At 41.8% G+C, this 16481-nt stretch overlaps 1 protein-coding gene across 1 annotated transcript in view; it reads right to left on the reverse strand.

The window, feature by feature from the left end:
• The window catches only part of RTF1 (RTF1 homolog, Paf1/RNA polymerase II complex component), a 55511-nt gene extending 41154 nt beyond the window's left edge, over positions 1 to 14357 (reverse strand). Inside the window, exons 1-4 of the mRNA XM_077818857.1 lie at positions 14175 to 14357; positions 10166 to 10276; positions 3830 to 3977; positions 143 to 347 (exon numbers count right to left, since the gene is read on the reverse strand). Coding sequence (XP_077674983.1) covers positions 143 to 347; positions 3830 to 3977; positions 10166 to 10276; positions 14175 to 14252 — 542 coding nt within the window. The 5' untranslated portion in view covers positions 14253 to 14357. The remainder of the gene's footprint in view (positions 1 to 142; positions 348 to 3829; positions 3978 to 10165; positions 10277 to 14174) is intronic.
• Between the last annotated feature and the right edge of the window lie 2124 nt (positions 14358 to 16481).

The raw sequence follows: 16481 nt of genomic DNA on the forward strand, positions 1-16481 counted from the left end.
ATCATTTGATAGCTGCCCTGTTCTGTTCATTCCCTTTGAAGCATCTAGCACAGGCCACTGTCAGAAGATGCGATACTGGGTTAGATGGACAAGTGGTCTGACCCATTATGGCCATTCTTATGTTCTTAATTCATAAACTTACCTTCTCTTCAGCACTTCCCTCTTCTCTATCCGGTTAAACAGCTCCTGTTCCCTCTCCTTCTCTGTCATCTGTTCCAGCCGAGCTCTGTCCTCTTCATCTCCCATCAGGTCCTCCCCATAGCCATCATGGAACTCCTCATCTTCAGATGATGAATCTGAATCTGAGCTGGAGGAGGAGCTGTTGCTCTCAGAATCAGACACTTCACCTGAAATGAAACCATGGGACAGTTATGTTATGCTGCAGTAAAACTAAGTACTCCAGCTTGGCCCTACCAACAAGGGATGTGGAATATGGCATCTGTATTAGTTCTCCACTATGCTAGTAACAATAGTATGGAATAAGGAATCAGAATAAAGACAATTAAATTGAAAGACAATACATTTAAAAACTCAAAATGGAATACTCAGTAGTGCATTTTGTGTGAAAACAATCTTCAAAGTATCATGGAGTCCAAGGATTTTACAGAATTTCCAAGAGATTATGGTGTCACTGCTGTTCCACCATAATGTCCACTTAAAGATGCAATGAAGTTTTCATTTTGACAGGACTGTTAAAAATGTATTTTTCCTGAAATGTAGAAGTAACAAAAATATTGAGTGACAGAGTATGTGAATTTTTCATTGTTTTGATGTAGATCAGGTTGACACACCCTGAATAATAAGATGTCAAAAGTGACTACCAGTTTTGAATTTTTCAATCGCTTTTGACAAGAACGTTAAAGTCCTGTGATCTGATTTTTGCCCCATATATTACTTTACATCTGCTAAGTAGGACACAGAACCTACTTATAAGTGGCATTAAGTTTCCAACAAGTTAGTTTTAATACACCAACATGAAGCTGACAGCTTAAGCACTGTTGACATCACCATTCCCATAGTTGTTGAAACAACAGAATGTTGTCTGCATAGGACTTCAGGGGACAACATTGCTAAGCTACAACACAGGCTAGAGCTGAGACAGACTACCCTAATGGATAGTTCCTTGAGGGGACCTTAAGTTCATCTCTCAACTCAACTAATGGTAGTTTATAGTTCCATACCCTTCACCACCCTTATTGCTAGGCAACCCAAGAAGGCAATTAAAACTGCCAGTACCTCCCCACCAACACTTTACAAACAAATTAGCTTCAGGCACTGCTGAGAACAGAGCCCAGGCCTCTGATATGACCACCCAAATATTACCCAGCCATACTGCACCACAGATTGATTGTTCCACATTGTTATTTTAACCAATACACCATATTGCCCTCCCAGAGTCACGGATAGAATCTTGGATTCCTGACCCCATTCCCAACAGATACTAAAAAGGGCCCTATGAAACCATAGGGCCCTATGAAACCCATTTCATTTTTGTGGATTTTCAGATTTATTATTTTCTGATTGTTTTTTCCCCCCCATTTAAAAAAAATCCATCTTTATGGGGTTTTTTAAATCAAAATTGTTTGATACATTGACAATTAAGTCACCTTACCGTAAATACATAAAAATGTTCAGATATGGACTGCAATGGGAAAAATTGATTTTACAAAAACAGTCCTACCATTTGAACAAAACATCCTGCAGATATACAGTAACACATTTTAAATCACTTTTTAAAGTTGTGCTCAGTAATGTGACCAAACTGACACTGCTGAACAGTAACACAAGCCCACAGAAGTAAGAGCTCTTACAGTGTCAATTCAACTGAATTCATATTTGAATAATTAAAAAATTTTAAAAATGCACAAAGCATAAATATTTCATCCTTGGAGCAGTTGCCATTTTAAATTAAACTCAGTACTTTCAAACTTCTTATATTCTGAAGGAATGCTTAAATTCATTTTGAATGCGATTAAATAATTTTGAACTATCATATCAGTTTATTGCCGAGTCGCATTACAAATTGACAAACTTAAATGTCATTTTTGCCATCTCTGGCAGACATCTCCACTGTGATACAACATGGTTAGCCTCGTAATGTTTTCTTCAGAAAGTGATTCCCTCTTGGCTGTAAGTAGATTTTTATATTTACTAAAGCTTCTTTCTGTGTCTACAGAGCTGACAGAGAAAAAGACATAAGGGTAGGACAATCTCTGCTATTTTAGGCGCTCGTCCCTTCATAACCTTCCAGTAAGTGCAAAGACACAGTGCATCTGGGACAGGTTCATTCTGAGTGCTGCACAGAAATACCAGCCATTGTTTATACAGTTCTGGTGAGGGGTGGGTGAGAGGTGGTAGCTTGCTGTACTGATCAATGTTTTGTTGCATGGCTGGAGTTTTCCTGAGAGCTGCAACTCCTGTGAAACTAACACAGCAAGGAACTGAGTTCTCAAAAGCTTCATTTAAATCCCAGATGCTGGCCCTTCTTCCCTAGCCCTTGCACTCATGGGTGGCCCTAGCGCCCTGCATGTCCCTCCCCACACCCTAGCCCCTGCGCCCCTGTCCCAGCATCCACTGGTCTCTTACCTCCGGGGCTGCAGATAGCTCAGCTGTGTAGCCTGCACTGCCCGCCTGCCACTGCGGTCCTAATGCCGGGGAGAGCCTGGATTCTGTATTATTTTGATTCCAGGATTCCGTCTGAGTTCTCATTAATGGAGATTTCATAGGCCCCTACATCCCCCAACTTCAAACTTGCAATCTAGCACAAATCCTTAAATAAACTCATATGCTTTTATATCAACAGATTGGCATATCTAACTGTCACACAGTTTCATTCACTTAGGAAATTATTCTGCCTTAACATTGCTGTGGTCACTGTTAAGTTTTTCAGTTAGAGTGAGTCTGATAAAGCTGGGGAACATATTGTTTTTCAGTATTAGTTGGAAATGGAAGTAACAACCCTTAAACTTGTCAGAATGTTATCACCACCACGGTTGGCATTATGAAAGTGGCGTAGAATATGGGCGAGTTTTCCCTTAATTTATTTTAATTAGAGATGTGGGATGTGTCTGGATACAAAAGATGTGCCTGGATGCAACAAGAACTGTCATTGAAAGTTTTTCTTTGCATTAACATGGATTACAGCACCTTCCTCTGAAATATCTGTTACCAGCCATTGTTCAAGACAGAATAATGGAATAGATAAACAATGGGTCTAACATCTTCCTAGATCTTTTCCATTCCCAGGTACCTGCCTGACATTGTTACTATAAACAAAGTTACACTTGATTTTTCTTCTACAATTTCAGCAACACATAGTATAGAATTTTGATACAGTGTATAGGATAATGAGCAGTCTTATAGGAATACATAATTAAGTATTCCCCATACAGCACAGTACCTGCAATAACAGCCAAAGGAAAAGTTTATGGGAGTGTGGGCAGGAAATGAGGAGGAACATCCATGGGAATAAAAGATCATGGGCCCTAAAGGGGAGGAACAAACTAGAGGGCCTAAAAACTCTACCCTTCCCATCTTTAATTTCTAACACAGATTGAGATAGGTTTAACATTTTTCTGTTAAAGTACTATTTAGTATTTTTAATAGGTGCTTTCAGCAATACTGTAGTCAACTACATGCAGTTTGAGGTCAGCTCCGAGTCACCGCAAGTCTAAAAATTATTTGACAAGATCATCCAGATTACTAGGAGGGTAACACAAGTATTCTGAAGATGATTTGGGGTATCACTGACATACTGAATAGCACATATAATGAAGTAGCTTCATTCTGAGTAGCACTGGCACCTAGTGCACAAGGAGTGTTTTCTTACCCTCTTCAGGTGCTGAACTCTCAGCCGAGCTGTCTTTGTCTGAGCTGCCTGAGGAGGCAGCTTTGTTCATCTGTTTCTTCATAGCTCCCTTCTTCTCTACTTTGCCAGCTTTTCCCTTCTTTTTGTTTTTAGAACCTCCAACAGTCCACTGAAAAGTAAAAGGAAAGGACAGAAACATGAGACAAGACACTGGAAGACCCCACTCACTATCCTCTAAAATAATCAGTACCACACCACAGTATAAGAAATACAGTTTTGAGACGCATCCCAATATACAGACAGCTGGAAGACAAATCAGTGCTACAAGAAAACTGAGGCAAATGGCAAGCCGTGCATTCATCCCATCAGACTTAACAATCAGTCACATGAAAATCACCCAGATTTTTACCAGCTGCTTAACAGATGGCTCATATTGATAGGACAAAACAGTTTTAAGTCACAGGAAGGTCCCCAAACTCTAAAATCAGAGTTTTGTAATATTTAAAAGCAAATCTGAGCCGTGAGGGCTTTTACTCAGAAAAACAAGTTTACCGATATAGCTGGACATTGCTTATTCAGTGTTTTAGCTTTAGTCTCCCACTATTAAACAGGCAAAAGCGATTGATTTGTTTCCAAATCAAGTTTATTCAAGAAGCATATTTTAGATTCCACTAAGGGAAAGAGGTAGAGAAACAGAATCCTGCAAAAAAGTCCTCACCCTCAACCCCACCAGGAATACACAGAACAGACAAGTATCAGATGTGCAAGTAATTGCAGCTTTTCTTGCCCCAAGATTAATGCATGAAACACCATATGCAGTAATACAAAATATTTCCACATACATAAGAGACACAGTAACCGCTGCAACAGGAACTATAAATTTAGTTTGACTTCTATACTTAAAAGGCTCAACTTCAGCATTCTCTTAACATCCTTCTCTGCTTGTTAATATGCTTAAATTATAAGCTTCCTGGGGCAGGATTGTACCTTCTTGTAAGGGGGTGGGTCGATGAGGTTCTGTGGCCTGCAATATGCAGGAGGTCAGACTAGAGGATCATGATGGTCCCTTCTGACCTTAAAGTCTGTAAATGTGTATGGAGGGCACCTAGGACATGGTGCAAAAAGATTAACATTGTGTCCTTGTAGTTGCACAAATTCCTTTTACCTTCTATTATACAGTATATTTTTATATTAGGTTTCTTCATCATCCCTAACCACTCATCACCCAGTCACAGCTGACCAACCAACAAGAAGGGTCAACGATCATTCAGTAAACATATACTGTGTTCATGTGCTCTGGTCCATCATTAACTGCCAGTAGTCTTGTGCTTTTGAGAATTCCCACTTGATATGAAAGAAGGTTCCTTTATCTCCGAAAGGGGTAAGAGTTTTAAAATTTTTGTATCTTGACACCATGCCATTACATTAACCTCATCCCCATGACCACCCCAGTCAGGGTCCACTGACGTTATTTAAGCAACCAGTCCATTAAACAGAAACTCCTTGTGGTATAACAACAGATATCCTTTTGCATGAATGAGATCTTGCACTCAAGACCATTCCCCCAGGCTATTTTAAAAAGAGAGGGGATACAAAACTTCTGCCTAATTAATAGGGCTGTCAATCACAGGTAACTCATGCAATTAACTCAAAAATTAATTGTGATCAATTGCACTGTTAAACCATAGAATACCAATTGAAATTTATTAAATATTTTTGGATTTTTTTTACATTTTCAAATATATTGATTTCTATTACAACACAGAATACAAAAGTATACAGGGCTCACCTTATATTATTTTTATTACAAATACCTGCACTGTAAAAATGAAAAAAAAAACAAAATATAGTGTTTTTCAATTCACCTTATACATGTACTGTAGCGCAATCTCTTTATCATGAAAGTGCAACTTAGGAAAAAAAACCCTATGTTTGTGTTACAAAACTGCTCTCAAAAACAAAATAATGTAAAACTTTAGAGCCTACAAGTCCACTCAGTCCTACTTCTTGTTCAGCCAATCGCTAAGACAAACAAGGTTTTTACATTTACAGGAGATGCTGCTGTCTGCTTCTTATTTACAATGTCATCTGAAAGTGAGAATAGGCGTTCACATGGTGTTTCTGTAGCCAGCATTGCAAGGTATTTATTTACGTACCAGATATGCCCAACATTCATATGCCCCTTCATGCTTTGGCCACCATTCCAGAGGATATGCTTCCATGCTGATGTTGCCCGTTAAAAAATATTGTGTTAATTAAATTTGTGACTGAACTCCTTGTGGGAGGACTGTATATCTTCAGCTCTGTTTTACCCGCATTCTGCCATATATTTCATATTATAGCAGTCTCGGATGATGACCCAGCACAAGTTTGTTTTAAGAACACTTTCGCAGCAGATTTGACAAAACGCAAAGATGATATCAATGTGAGATTTCTAAAAATAGCTACAGCACTCGACACAAGGTTTAAGAATCAGAAGTACCTTCCAAAATCGGAGAGGGACGAGGTGTGGAGCATGCTTTCAGAAGTCTTAAAAGAGCAACATTCAGATACAGAAATTACAGAACTAGACCAACAAAAAGGGAAATCAACCTTCTGCTGGTGGCATCTGACTCAGATGATGAAAATGAACATGCGTCGGTCCACTCTGCTTTGGATCGTTATTGAGCAGAACCCATCATCAGAATGGACGCATGTCCTATGGAATGGTGGTTGAAGATGAAGGGACATATGAATCTTTAGCAATTCTGGCACATAAATATCTTGCGATACCGGCTACAACAGTGCCATGCAAACACCTGTTCTCACTTTCAAGTGACATTGTAAACAAGAAGCGGGCAGCATTATCTCCTGCAAATTGTAACCAAGTTTGTTTGTTCGAGCGATTGGCTGAAGAAGGACTGAGTGGACCTGTAGGCTGTGAAGTTTTACACTGTTTTGTTTTTCAATGCAGTTATTTTTTGTATATAATTCTATATTTGTAAGATCAACTTTGATGATAAAGAGATTGCACTATAGTACTTGTATGACGTGAATTGAAAAATAGTATTTCTATTGTTTACAGTGCAAATATTTGTAATAAAAAATATAAAAAGTGAGCACTATATACTTTGTATTCTGTGTTGTAATTGAAATCAATATATTTGAAAACGTAGAAAACATCCAAAAATATTTAAATTGTATTCCATTATTGTTTAATCGCGCGATTAATCACAATTAATTTTTTTAATCGCTTGACAGCCCTACTAATTAAGTATTATTAGGAGACCGTGTCAGACCTGAACGTAGTCTCATACATACCTCAGACTGCACCTGTTATTCCTTTTGGCACATATCAACTCCCATCCTCCCTGCCTGCAATCAGTGGTCACATAAATCAAATTTGACTTTGTTCTCCTTCAGCAAGTACCCTTTTTCATCCAGTTAGCCTGCCATTCCTAGAATGCATGGACACCACAGATTTCTGAATTAACTCTCTTGATACTCAGTTATAGACTTTATCCTCTGATCTGTCAACAACTTTTTATTTTTCCAGCTCTTGATTTCTATGTTCCCTCTTTCATCCTCTCCATACAGTTCTCCTCAATCGACAGTTACTTAGTGCTGTGCAGTACATTCTCTTCCTATGTTTAAATATCCTTTGCTCAACAGTTTATGGGGGAGGCTCCATCACTTCCAGAGTTTTTGAAATGTATACAAGTACTATAGACTGATCAAACAGCTAAAGTATATTTGTCTCAAAACCCACTAGCAGCTATTATGAATACTAACGACCAATGATCTTGTGAGATCTTGGGATAGTGAGATTTGACAGATGACTAGCAAGGTGTTTATCGGTGTATTCCATGCTCTCAGCATCCCTCTAAGTGTTCCACTTAGTGTCACAGATGTTAAAGACTTGCAACAACCATGCAATTTCTTTATGAATTTTTTTCTTTTAACATTAAACTCTGCCCTGCTTCCACATGGCTGTTCAGCAGGGAAAAAAGCAGAGAGCGAATGAGGTAGAACATGACAGATAGATAGCTTCCTTCCCCACATTTCCACCTCGCAAGATATGATATAGCAGAGGTGCTGCTGCATTTCACTTAAGAGGCCAATGAGTTGCTGAATAGTTATAATTATGTCTGCTACCGATCATTTACTTAGAAGCACACTTGTCACCAAAGCAGAGGAAGCCCCAGAGGATCCGCAAGAATAGAGAGGTGACAATAGCGTACTGACAGGTTTCAGAGTAGCAGCCGTGTTAGTCTGTATTCGCAAAAAGAAAAGGAGTACTTCTGGCACCTTAGCTTATGCTCAAATAAATTTGTTAGTCTCTAAGGTGCCACAAGTACTCCTTTTCTAATAGCGTACTGCCTACTCTCAGCAGAAACACTGGGCTAGTTTACAAATCTGGGGATGGAGTACATAAGCAACTGGATAATTGACTGAAGGAGAACAGTCATGGCCCTGTCCCTCCCTTCTTGCAAACCCCACCATGCCAAGAGCACCAAACACAGCAGAATTTAGCCATAATGAAAGAAGAGGAGAGATGAAGAAGATTTTCCACGGTTACCTTCTTGCTAAGACGACTCCCCTCTGTTGCGTACAAGATATTTTATGTCAGAGCCTGCACTTATGGAAAAAAATCTACTGCAATGATCAAGGTGCATGAATAGCACATGATGGAGCAGAAATATGTACTTCATCTTAAAATTCAGTGTGGGTGAAAACTGAACACTTTGTTTTATTTTTCCTGCAATTTACAAACCCATTTATTTTCATATTTTGTGCACAGTGAATATGGAGGTCTGATGACTGAATCGTGATGCAATCAAATCCTAAATTAAACTTCAGAATATGTATGGACAGGTTTTTTTTATTTGTATTTATTCAGAGTCAAAAAACTGAATATAAATACTTGCGCAAAGTGACAAGACAGTCAATGACGAGGAACTGAATTTTTCACATCCCCAAGATGTACACTACATTTAGAACAAATCAGCTGTGTGCCAGAAAATCAGAATGCATAAGTGATTAAAAGCCAACAGTCATCAAATAAAATAATGTACTTGTTAATAATACCACCTAGCTCTGATATAGCATTTTTCATCTGTAGATCTCAAAGATGTACTAAATATAATAGAAAGTCATTGGAATGAAGCTTCACAGCATCATCTCCTTCTTTAAAGACTTAACACCACAGTTTTGTTTCAATCCTTGTTTTCTATAAATGTCTCAACAGGAGAACTATAGCCAAACACATTCTTCCTACTCATTTATATTTATTGGAAGAACACTTTACTACGTGCTAGAAATTTGGGAGAATGGCTGTTTATCATTGGTCTACACTAGTGGTTTTCAAATTGTCAAAATGTTCTTTCTTGCAATTATAGAAAGAAGAATTCCACAGCTCCTGGTGTGACCATTTTTAAAGGGTGGAATGAACCATCACTCCACTTAGAACAGAAGAACTGAAGAAACTTCCTGCAGAAAGATGTTTGTAAAGCTAACTGTAACATTTCCAGACTCTTGAGCCCAACATTGCAACTGAATATTTTTACTCATGTAGTTGCGCAAACAGCTTGTTAATTTTTCTGTCTTACTGGGTCATTTTTATTTTAATTTTTAATAAAAATTAAATTAGGAGGCACCAATCCCCAGTTCTAGAATTCCTACACACCAAGACCAAACAAAAAAAACCAAAGCCAACAGCCAGGCCTTACCATATAACAGAAATAGTCAGGCAAACCCTTAGAACAAAAGAGATCAGAAATATCTTGCTCTCCCCAGGCATCCCACTTCCTCAAAAGCTCTGGTAAAAAGATGTGCTCTGTAGCATGCTGATGATCATCAAATCTGGGCTATTTCAGACAAGGTTTTCTGGAGGAAGTTAGAGAGGAACAATGCAAAGGGCAGTTCTAATGCCAAGCCCCTCAACTCCCAAGAATACTCAAGTTCTAAAACAAGCAGTCCCTCAAACTGAAGGGCTCTCAAGCACCTCCACAGATCTCACCTATGACAATATCATATGAGGAAAGCAGTAGTTTTAAGCACGCAGGTCAAAAAACATTTAAGCCATTTTTTCATAGCATTAAACAAGTGCTGAATTTTCTAAAGATATTCAGTGTACCGAGCATACAACTACAATTCTGCATTTGCTGAATTCCAAGTGAAAGAGAAAGAAAAATGTTCTTTCTGAAGCTATTTTCTCTAGGCTTAGTTAAGCCTCTCAGAGAGGCCAGCCTCACTTTATGTGTGTCTATACACAATGGTTCTGAGCATACTGTATAATAAAAATATTATCACTGCTAATAATGTCAGAACTCTCAAGACAAAAGCTGTAGCAACTCAGATATACCATGTCAAACTTACCTCATCATCACTGTCTGAGGTCTCAGAGTCCGAAGAAGCTGTTGGTTTGCTAACAGGTGGCTCTTTTTCCTCAGAGTCGCTGCGTTTCCGTTTGGCCAAAGACAGTAGCTCCTAGTACAAAAATAGTTTACACTTATTTTAAAGATAAATAACTGGACCTGCTAATCCATGCTTTTATATTTGTACCCCTCTCTATAGGATCCAAGTACTTTCCAAAAACAGTAGGTCTCTCAGTCAGCGTCAATCATCAAGTTTGTGTTTGTATTTGTATTACATGAAAATAAAAACAGATCAATTCTGGAAAAAAATTTTGAAGATGACAAGCCATAAGTGCTAGGTATCATTATTACTGTTTACTTTGTAAAGAGACACAGCATCAAGACTGATTACTTTCAGAGACAGATTACCTTTTGGTGATGCCACATGGCAAGGTGCGTGATGCCACACGGCAAAGTGCGTTACAGACACTTTAAGTGCATTGTTGCATGACCCAAAGACCAACTGCCTCTAACTAATCAGGTAATTCCTATGTAATCTCATTTTTTGAAGTATGTTAGTAGTTATATACTTTGAAAGTAAGTTATTTTAAAGTTGCAAAGACATTAAGACATACACGATTCAGAATCCTAACTGGTCCATTCAATCCCTCTTCACATCCCATAACTACAATAAAATGACACACTAAATCTTTGTATAAACACATTCATATGGCAGGCCTCAGGCTGGAAGATTGTAAATTAGCAGAGTCATGCTCCCACAACAAAGTTCTAATGAGCACTTTCAAAAACTGGGAATGAAAATAAAAATACATTATCAAGAGGAGTAAATATTAGCCAAAAGTAAATATCAACTGTCAAGAATCAAGGGCTCCACTAATAGGTCCAGGGGCAATAAAATAAACTCCTACTACCTCAGCTAGGTGGAGCTGGGTGCTGGGATTCTATGTTCTGCAGCAGCCTTGGCTAGTTTGTGTCTGATAAACCAGTGGTTCTCAAAGCTGGTCCGCCACTTGTTCAAGGAACGCCTCTGGTGCGCCGGGCCAGTTTGTTTACCTGCCGCATCCGCAGGTTCAGCCGATCGCAGCTCCCACTGGCCGTGGTTTGCCACTCCAGGCCAATGGGGGCTGCGGGAAGGGCAGCCAGCACATCCCTCGGCCCGCGCCGCTTCCCGCAGCCCCCATTGGCCTGGAGCAGCGACCAGTGGGAGCCGCGATCAGCCGAACCTGCGGACGCGGCAGGTAAACAAACTGGCCTGGCCCACCAGGGGCTTTCCCTGAACAAGCAGCGGACCAGCTTTGAGAACCACTGTGATAAACCAGAAGTGTCAACCCTCCCTAGCTGTTAAAAGGAAGAGGAGCTTTTTGTCTTCTGTTTGCTGTAAGGATGTAAAGAGTCACAACTTCTCTAACCTTACCTTATTTCTGGACTCTCCCACCATGAATAACTCCACTCCCTGGCTCCATTCCTAGCTCTTTCAAGGAACACAAGCAACCACATGAAATTGACATGACTCTACAGTTTAGATGTTGCCTGCGACGTTCTGAACAGCAGATTCTCTAAAATCCTTCACTACTGCTGCTGCTGCTGAACTTAAGCTATCAGTAGCAGCATCACCACATGGGAACTTTTGCAGTCTTGGGAAGATAACACTAAAGTGGTTTACAAATAGTTTCCACAAATGGAAGGTTTACCTCACAACCATATGATTTGGAACTTCATTTTTTAAATGCATGTAAATTCTGCAGAAATTGATGGCTTAGGTCAGCACACTTGCCAAGAAAGCTTCCACTGGCAAGTGGTTTTTTCAAGCCTCTCTCTGAAACAAAGGCATGTAACATCAGAAGATTAAGTTTATATAAGATTGTAATTTTTTTGAAGCAGTGGTTCCTGACCTTTTTTGTTGGAACTCCTAACCACTTGCACAGAAATGGCTGAATAGCATCCCTCACCCCACCTCCCCGTGTATCCCCTCACACTGTCACCATTGTCCTTTTATTCTTGACCATTTTTTTTTTCATTTCTGAGTAACTATTCTGAAGGGTTCCTTCTTCTCCAATTTACCAAAAGACTATATGCTGCAAGGCTAGAGGGGAGGCACCAGTCAGGGCCCTATTTAGCATATGCTTTCCCAGTGGAGCCACAGAAGATAAAACTGCATCTCTGCTACCTGAGCCTGAAGTCCAATACATGTGAGCAGCTAATACGGCTGTCTCAAAGGCCTCTGTGGAACAGTAGGAGTAGATGGGTAGCTTTGATGGAGCCATCGACTACTTCACCCACAACTGTGAACACATGTTTATAGTGTATGGGGGAGGGGACCCACAAGCTCCCCTCACGCACAATGTTCCTCTTCTCTGGCCAATGCCAGCCTGCTCTAGCCCTGGCTTGTGGTCATTCTCAGGCTGTTTAACACTGTGAAATTAGTATGAATTTAGTGATGGTGAAGAGCTGAAAGCCCTAGAGACTGAAGTTCATTATTCATGCAAAGAACAGAGATAAAACCATAGCATCTGTGCAAGTTTTCCTATCACTGCTCCACTACTATTTCTCAACCTTTCCTGAAGGAGCCACCTCTCTGGGTCATAGACAAATTCAGTCTCCAGGCGATGTTCATTCTTCATCTTTCTATCAAAATGCCAAACAACAAAACTTTGTTTAAATTTGTTTTATTTCCCAACACAACAAAAGCTTCTCCTATGAAGTTACCAGTTAATGGACCAGTACCTGCATCCGCTTCAGATATATGTATGCTTAAGAATATTTAACCAAGATACCCAACTGGATGAACCTCCTTATGTGAGTTATAATATATACTGTACAGAAATATATCACATCACCAGTGACTGTTAAGATTACAGGAAAATTAAAAAGATGGGATGTCTTTTGAACAAAGTCCACTCCACAGGGCAAAAGAAGTGGAGTCTAACTTCCATGCCCTTTTTGAAGCTCTCATGCACTTCAATTAATGCCAGATATAGTATTTTTCTTTTGGATTCCTCTTGAGATGTGCAGACACTCTACCTCATTACTATTTCTGGGCTCCTAACCTCAAGTAATGTCCCACCAATTGAGCTCCCCAGGTTCAGCCACTGCGGCTCAGTGGAAACTAATGAATGTGTATTAATAATTCCCACAGTAGCCCATCTTGACCCTCTACGGACATACGGTGCTAGAGGGTCTGGAGAGAGAGGGGACCTGATTATATTTATCTTCCCCTAATTGGTCTCCTAGCATCTGAAATACCATGAGAAAACTAACTGTTCTTTTAAGTATATTCCACTTATTCCTGCAGTTTTTGGTGTACCTATAGGCATAGGCCACCTGAACCTTCAATCTGACAAGCATCAGCAACTGAGTGACACTTTTCCCATGGAGCCAGCACCAGGAACTAAGTCCAGGGGATGAAAGCATTTTAGAACACCAAATTCCCTCAACTTTTAGCAGCCTACCTGACCCTCAGACCTTCATCTTTAAAACAGAACAAGCTAACACCTTTTCCTAGCAAGTAAGATTAGCTATGAAAGAGCTCTTTCCAAGGCCTGGATGAAAGTAGCCACCATTCTACAGCACAGACATTTACCCTCTGCCCCACATTCTAGTCCAAATTGATGCCAAGGTTTCCATGGATTCTTATATCCCCAGGGGGGTGTACCATAATTAACACCTGTATCCAGGGCTCTAGAGCTTCTGTTGTCACCCCCCGCCTCCCGCAGGGGGCCCCACCACCCCACGCCAATTTCACCCCATGCCACCCCCAAGTGCCGGGCTACTCTCTACCAGCACCCGCTGCCTCCCTCCCCCCACATGCGCTATGCCCGGGGGTCTCTCCCGCGGCCCCGGAGCCCAATCGGGACCCCATCCCGGCAACGGGAGGGGGGTCCAAGGCCTCCCCCAGCAGGGCGGAGCGAGCTCCGGCCGGCCCCGGCGGGGGGACAGTGGCGCCCAGCCGTGTGCTCCGAGCAGCGAGCCCGAGCCCAGGCCCCGGCCCTGCCTCCCGCTCAGCTGCGTACCTGGTCCAGGTTCTCCTCGCTGCCGCTGTCCTCGGTGTCGGAGTCGATGAGGACCCGGCCTTTCCGCTTCTTCACCATGGCGGGGCCGGCTCCGCCGCGCTGAGGGGCCCGCGGACGGTGCGGCACTGAGAGCGGCTCGGCCTCCCCCGCGCCGCCCGACCGCCCTGGACACAAAGGGCACCGAGCATGCGCCCCGCGCCGCCCCGCCCTCCGGGGCGGGGCCTCCGCAGCCACTGGCAGAGGGGGCGGGGCCTGGGCCGGGTGCACGTGCCTGTGGGGGGGCTGCTGGGACGCGGAGTCACCCGTGGGGCGGGGGTGTCTGTCACCGCAGCCTCGCGCCTGCCGCCACGGCCCCTCGGCGCCCCGGGCCGCCCATGCGCTGCAACTCGTGGCTCCCGGGTGACTGGGGCCGACAGGGATTGCGGAGAAGTATGTTCTTCTCCGTTTTCCAGTGCGGGCTGGTGTCTCAGGGCATCTGGCAGCGCTCTGAGCGCAGACACGTTCGCTGCCGTCCCGGAGAGTCAGGCCGATTGCCCCCCTGTCTGGGTGGGGCTTTCATAGCGCAACTGGGGAGAGAAAATATTTAAAACACGGGAAACTGTGACTGTGAAGTCTCCAAACTGGGAGGGAGGGGGGACACGACTACAAAGGTGTGTGTGTAATACGCAAAAATACTTTGAACTGAGGCTTGAAATTGACTAGATAGCAAAGTAAGCACCGACACCTTGGACAAAGCCCCACTGACGTCAGTAGGGCTCCTTAGAGGTGCAAGTGTCATGATGCAGAGCTTGTTTCAGGATTAGGGCTCAAGAGCTCGATCCTGCTTCCACTGAAAGTCAGCGATCTAACTCCCACTGACTTCACTGGTGCAGGTTTCAGAGTAGCAGCCGTGTATTCGCAAAAAGAAAAGGAGTATTAGTGGCACCATAGAGATTAACCAATTTATTTGAGCATAAGCTTTCGTGAGAAGTGAGCTGTAGCTCACGAAAGCTTATGCTCAAATAAATTGGTTAGTCTCTAAGGTGCCACTAGTACTCCTTTTCTTTTCACTGGTGCAGGATCAGGCCCGAAATGAGGACAGAATGTATCCAGTTGTTTTTATATTATAACTGAATGGGTTCAATCATGAGAGTGGGTTTATAAAATCACCTTTTAATAAGTTAAGATATAGAGCACTGCAGCTTCATGACCACACAAACATCGAAACAGTCAGCTAGCTGTACATATGAGAGTACAACCTGACGTTTTTACTTAGGTTGTACTTGAGCAAATTTCCCATTGACTTCAGAGAGTTTTGACGGAGCGAAGTGCTCAGATACCATACCATGGTGATAGGTACCATATAAGAAATATTATAGAATTCAAGATTTGCCCCTGGAGAATAGAATATAACCTTCTTTTCTTAAAGCACAGATTACATACTTCGTCCCTGATTCTGCATGAGGCTCTGCAGTTGGCAAGACATTTTCTTAGCTGTACATATGTTTAGATAAGGACTAACGGTTGTTATTAAGAATAATTACTTTTGTAATCAAGACAAAAATCTTCAGTAAATTATAGTTAAGATTGTAAATCAGTATATATAATCTAGGGGGGTTCCATTAAATACCATTGATATTGGAAAGCCATGAACGTGAAGGTAGTGTTTAAAACCCCAAACAACAGATGTTGAGATGTATCAATGATATAGTTAAGGTACTCTAAACCAGTGGTTCTCAAAGCCAGTTCACCCCTTGTTCAGGGAAAGCCGCAGGGCAACGGGGGCTGCGGGAAGGGCTGCCAGCAAGTCCCTTGGCCCTCGCAGCTTCCCGCAGCCACCATTGGCCTGGAGCGGCAAACCGCGGCCAGTGGGAGCCGCGATCGGCCAAACATGCGGAGGCGGCAGGTAAACAAACCGGTCCAGCGTGCTAGGGGCTTTCACTGAACAAGCGGCGGATCAGCTTTGAGAACCACTGCTCTAAACAGCTTTAACTCTTACCTTCCCTAACACCACAGAGTACCGTCGTTACTCTGGATACTTTCAATGTAGTATAAATTAGCCTGTACTGTACTAAGTATCACACGCTTAACTAGTTAACAGTTCATATAATGAAAAACAAATCCTTAATGCTGTTCATAGCATACAGAAAAAAAAACCCTTTTGATGTTTCAATAAAACTACATGTACAATTAAATAATACTTTGCACTTATAAATCTCATTTAAAAAATTTCAGCTGAGGCTCTCAAAAACACTTTACAAGCATTAACGATTTAACCTTCACAACCTCTCTGTGGCTAGGAAACCTTTAAGAGACACCTGACGAACA

This window comes from Eretmochelys imbricata, chromosome 6 (assembly GCF_965152235.1).
Source record: "Eretmochelys imbricata isolate rEreImb1 chromosome 6, rEreImb1.hap1, whole genome shotgun sequence".
In the NCBI taxonomy this organism is placed as follows: Eukaryota; Metazoa; Chordata; order Testudines; family Cheloniidae; genus Eretmochelys; species Eretmochelys imbricata.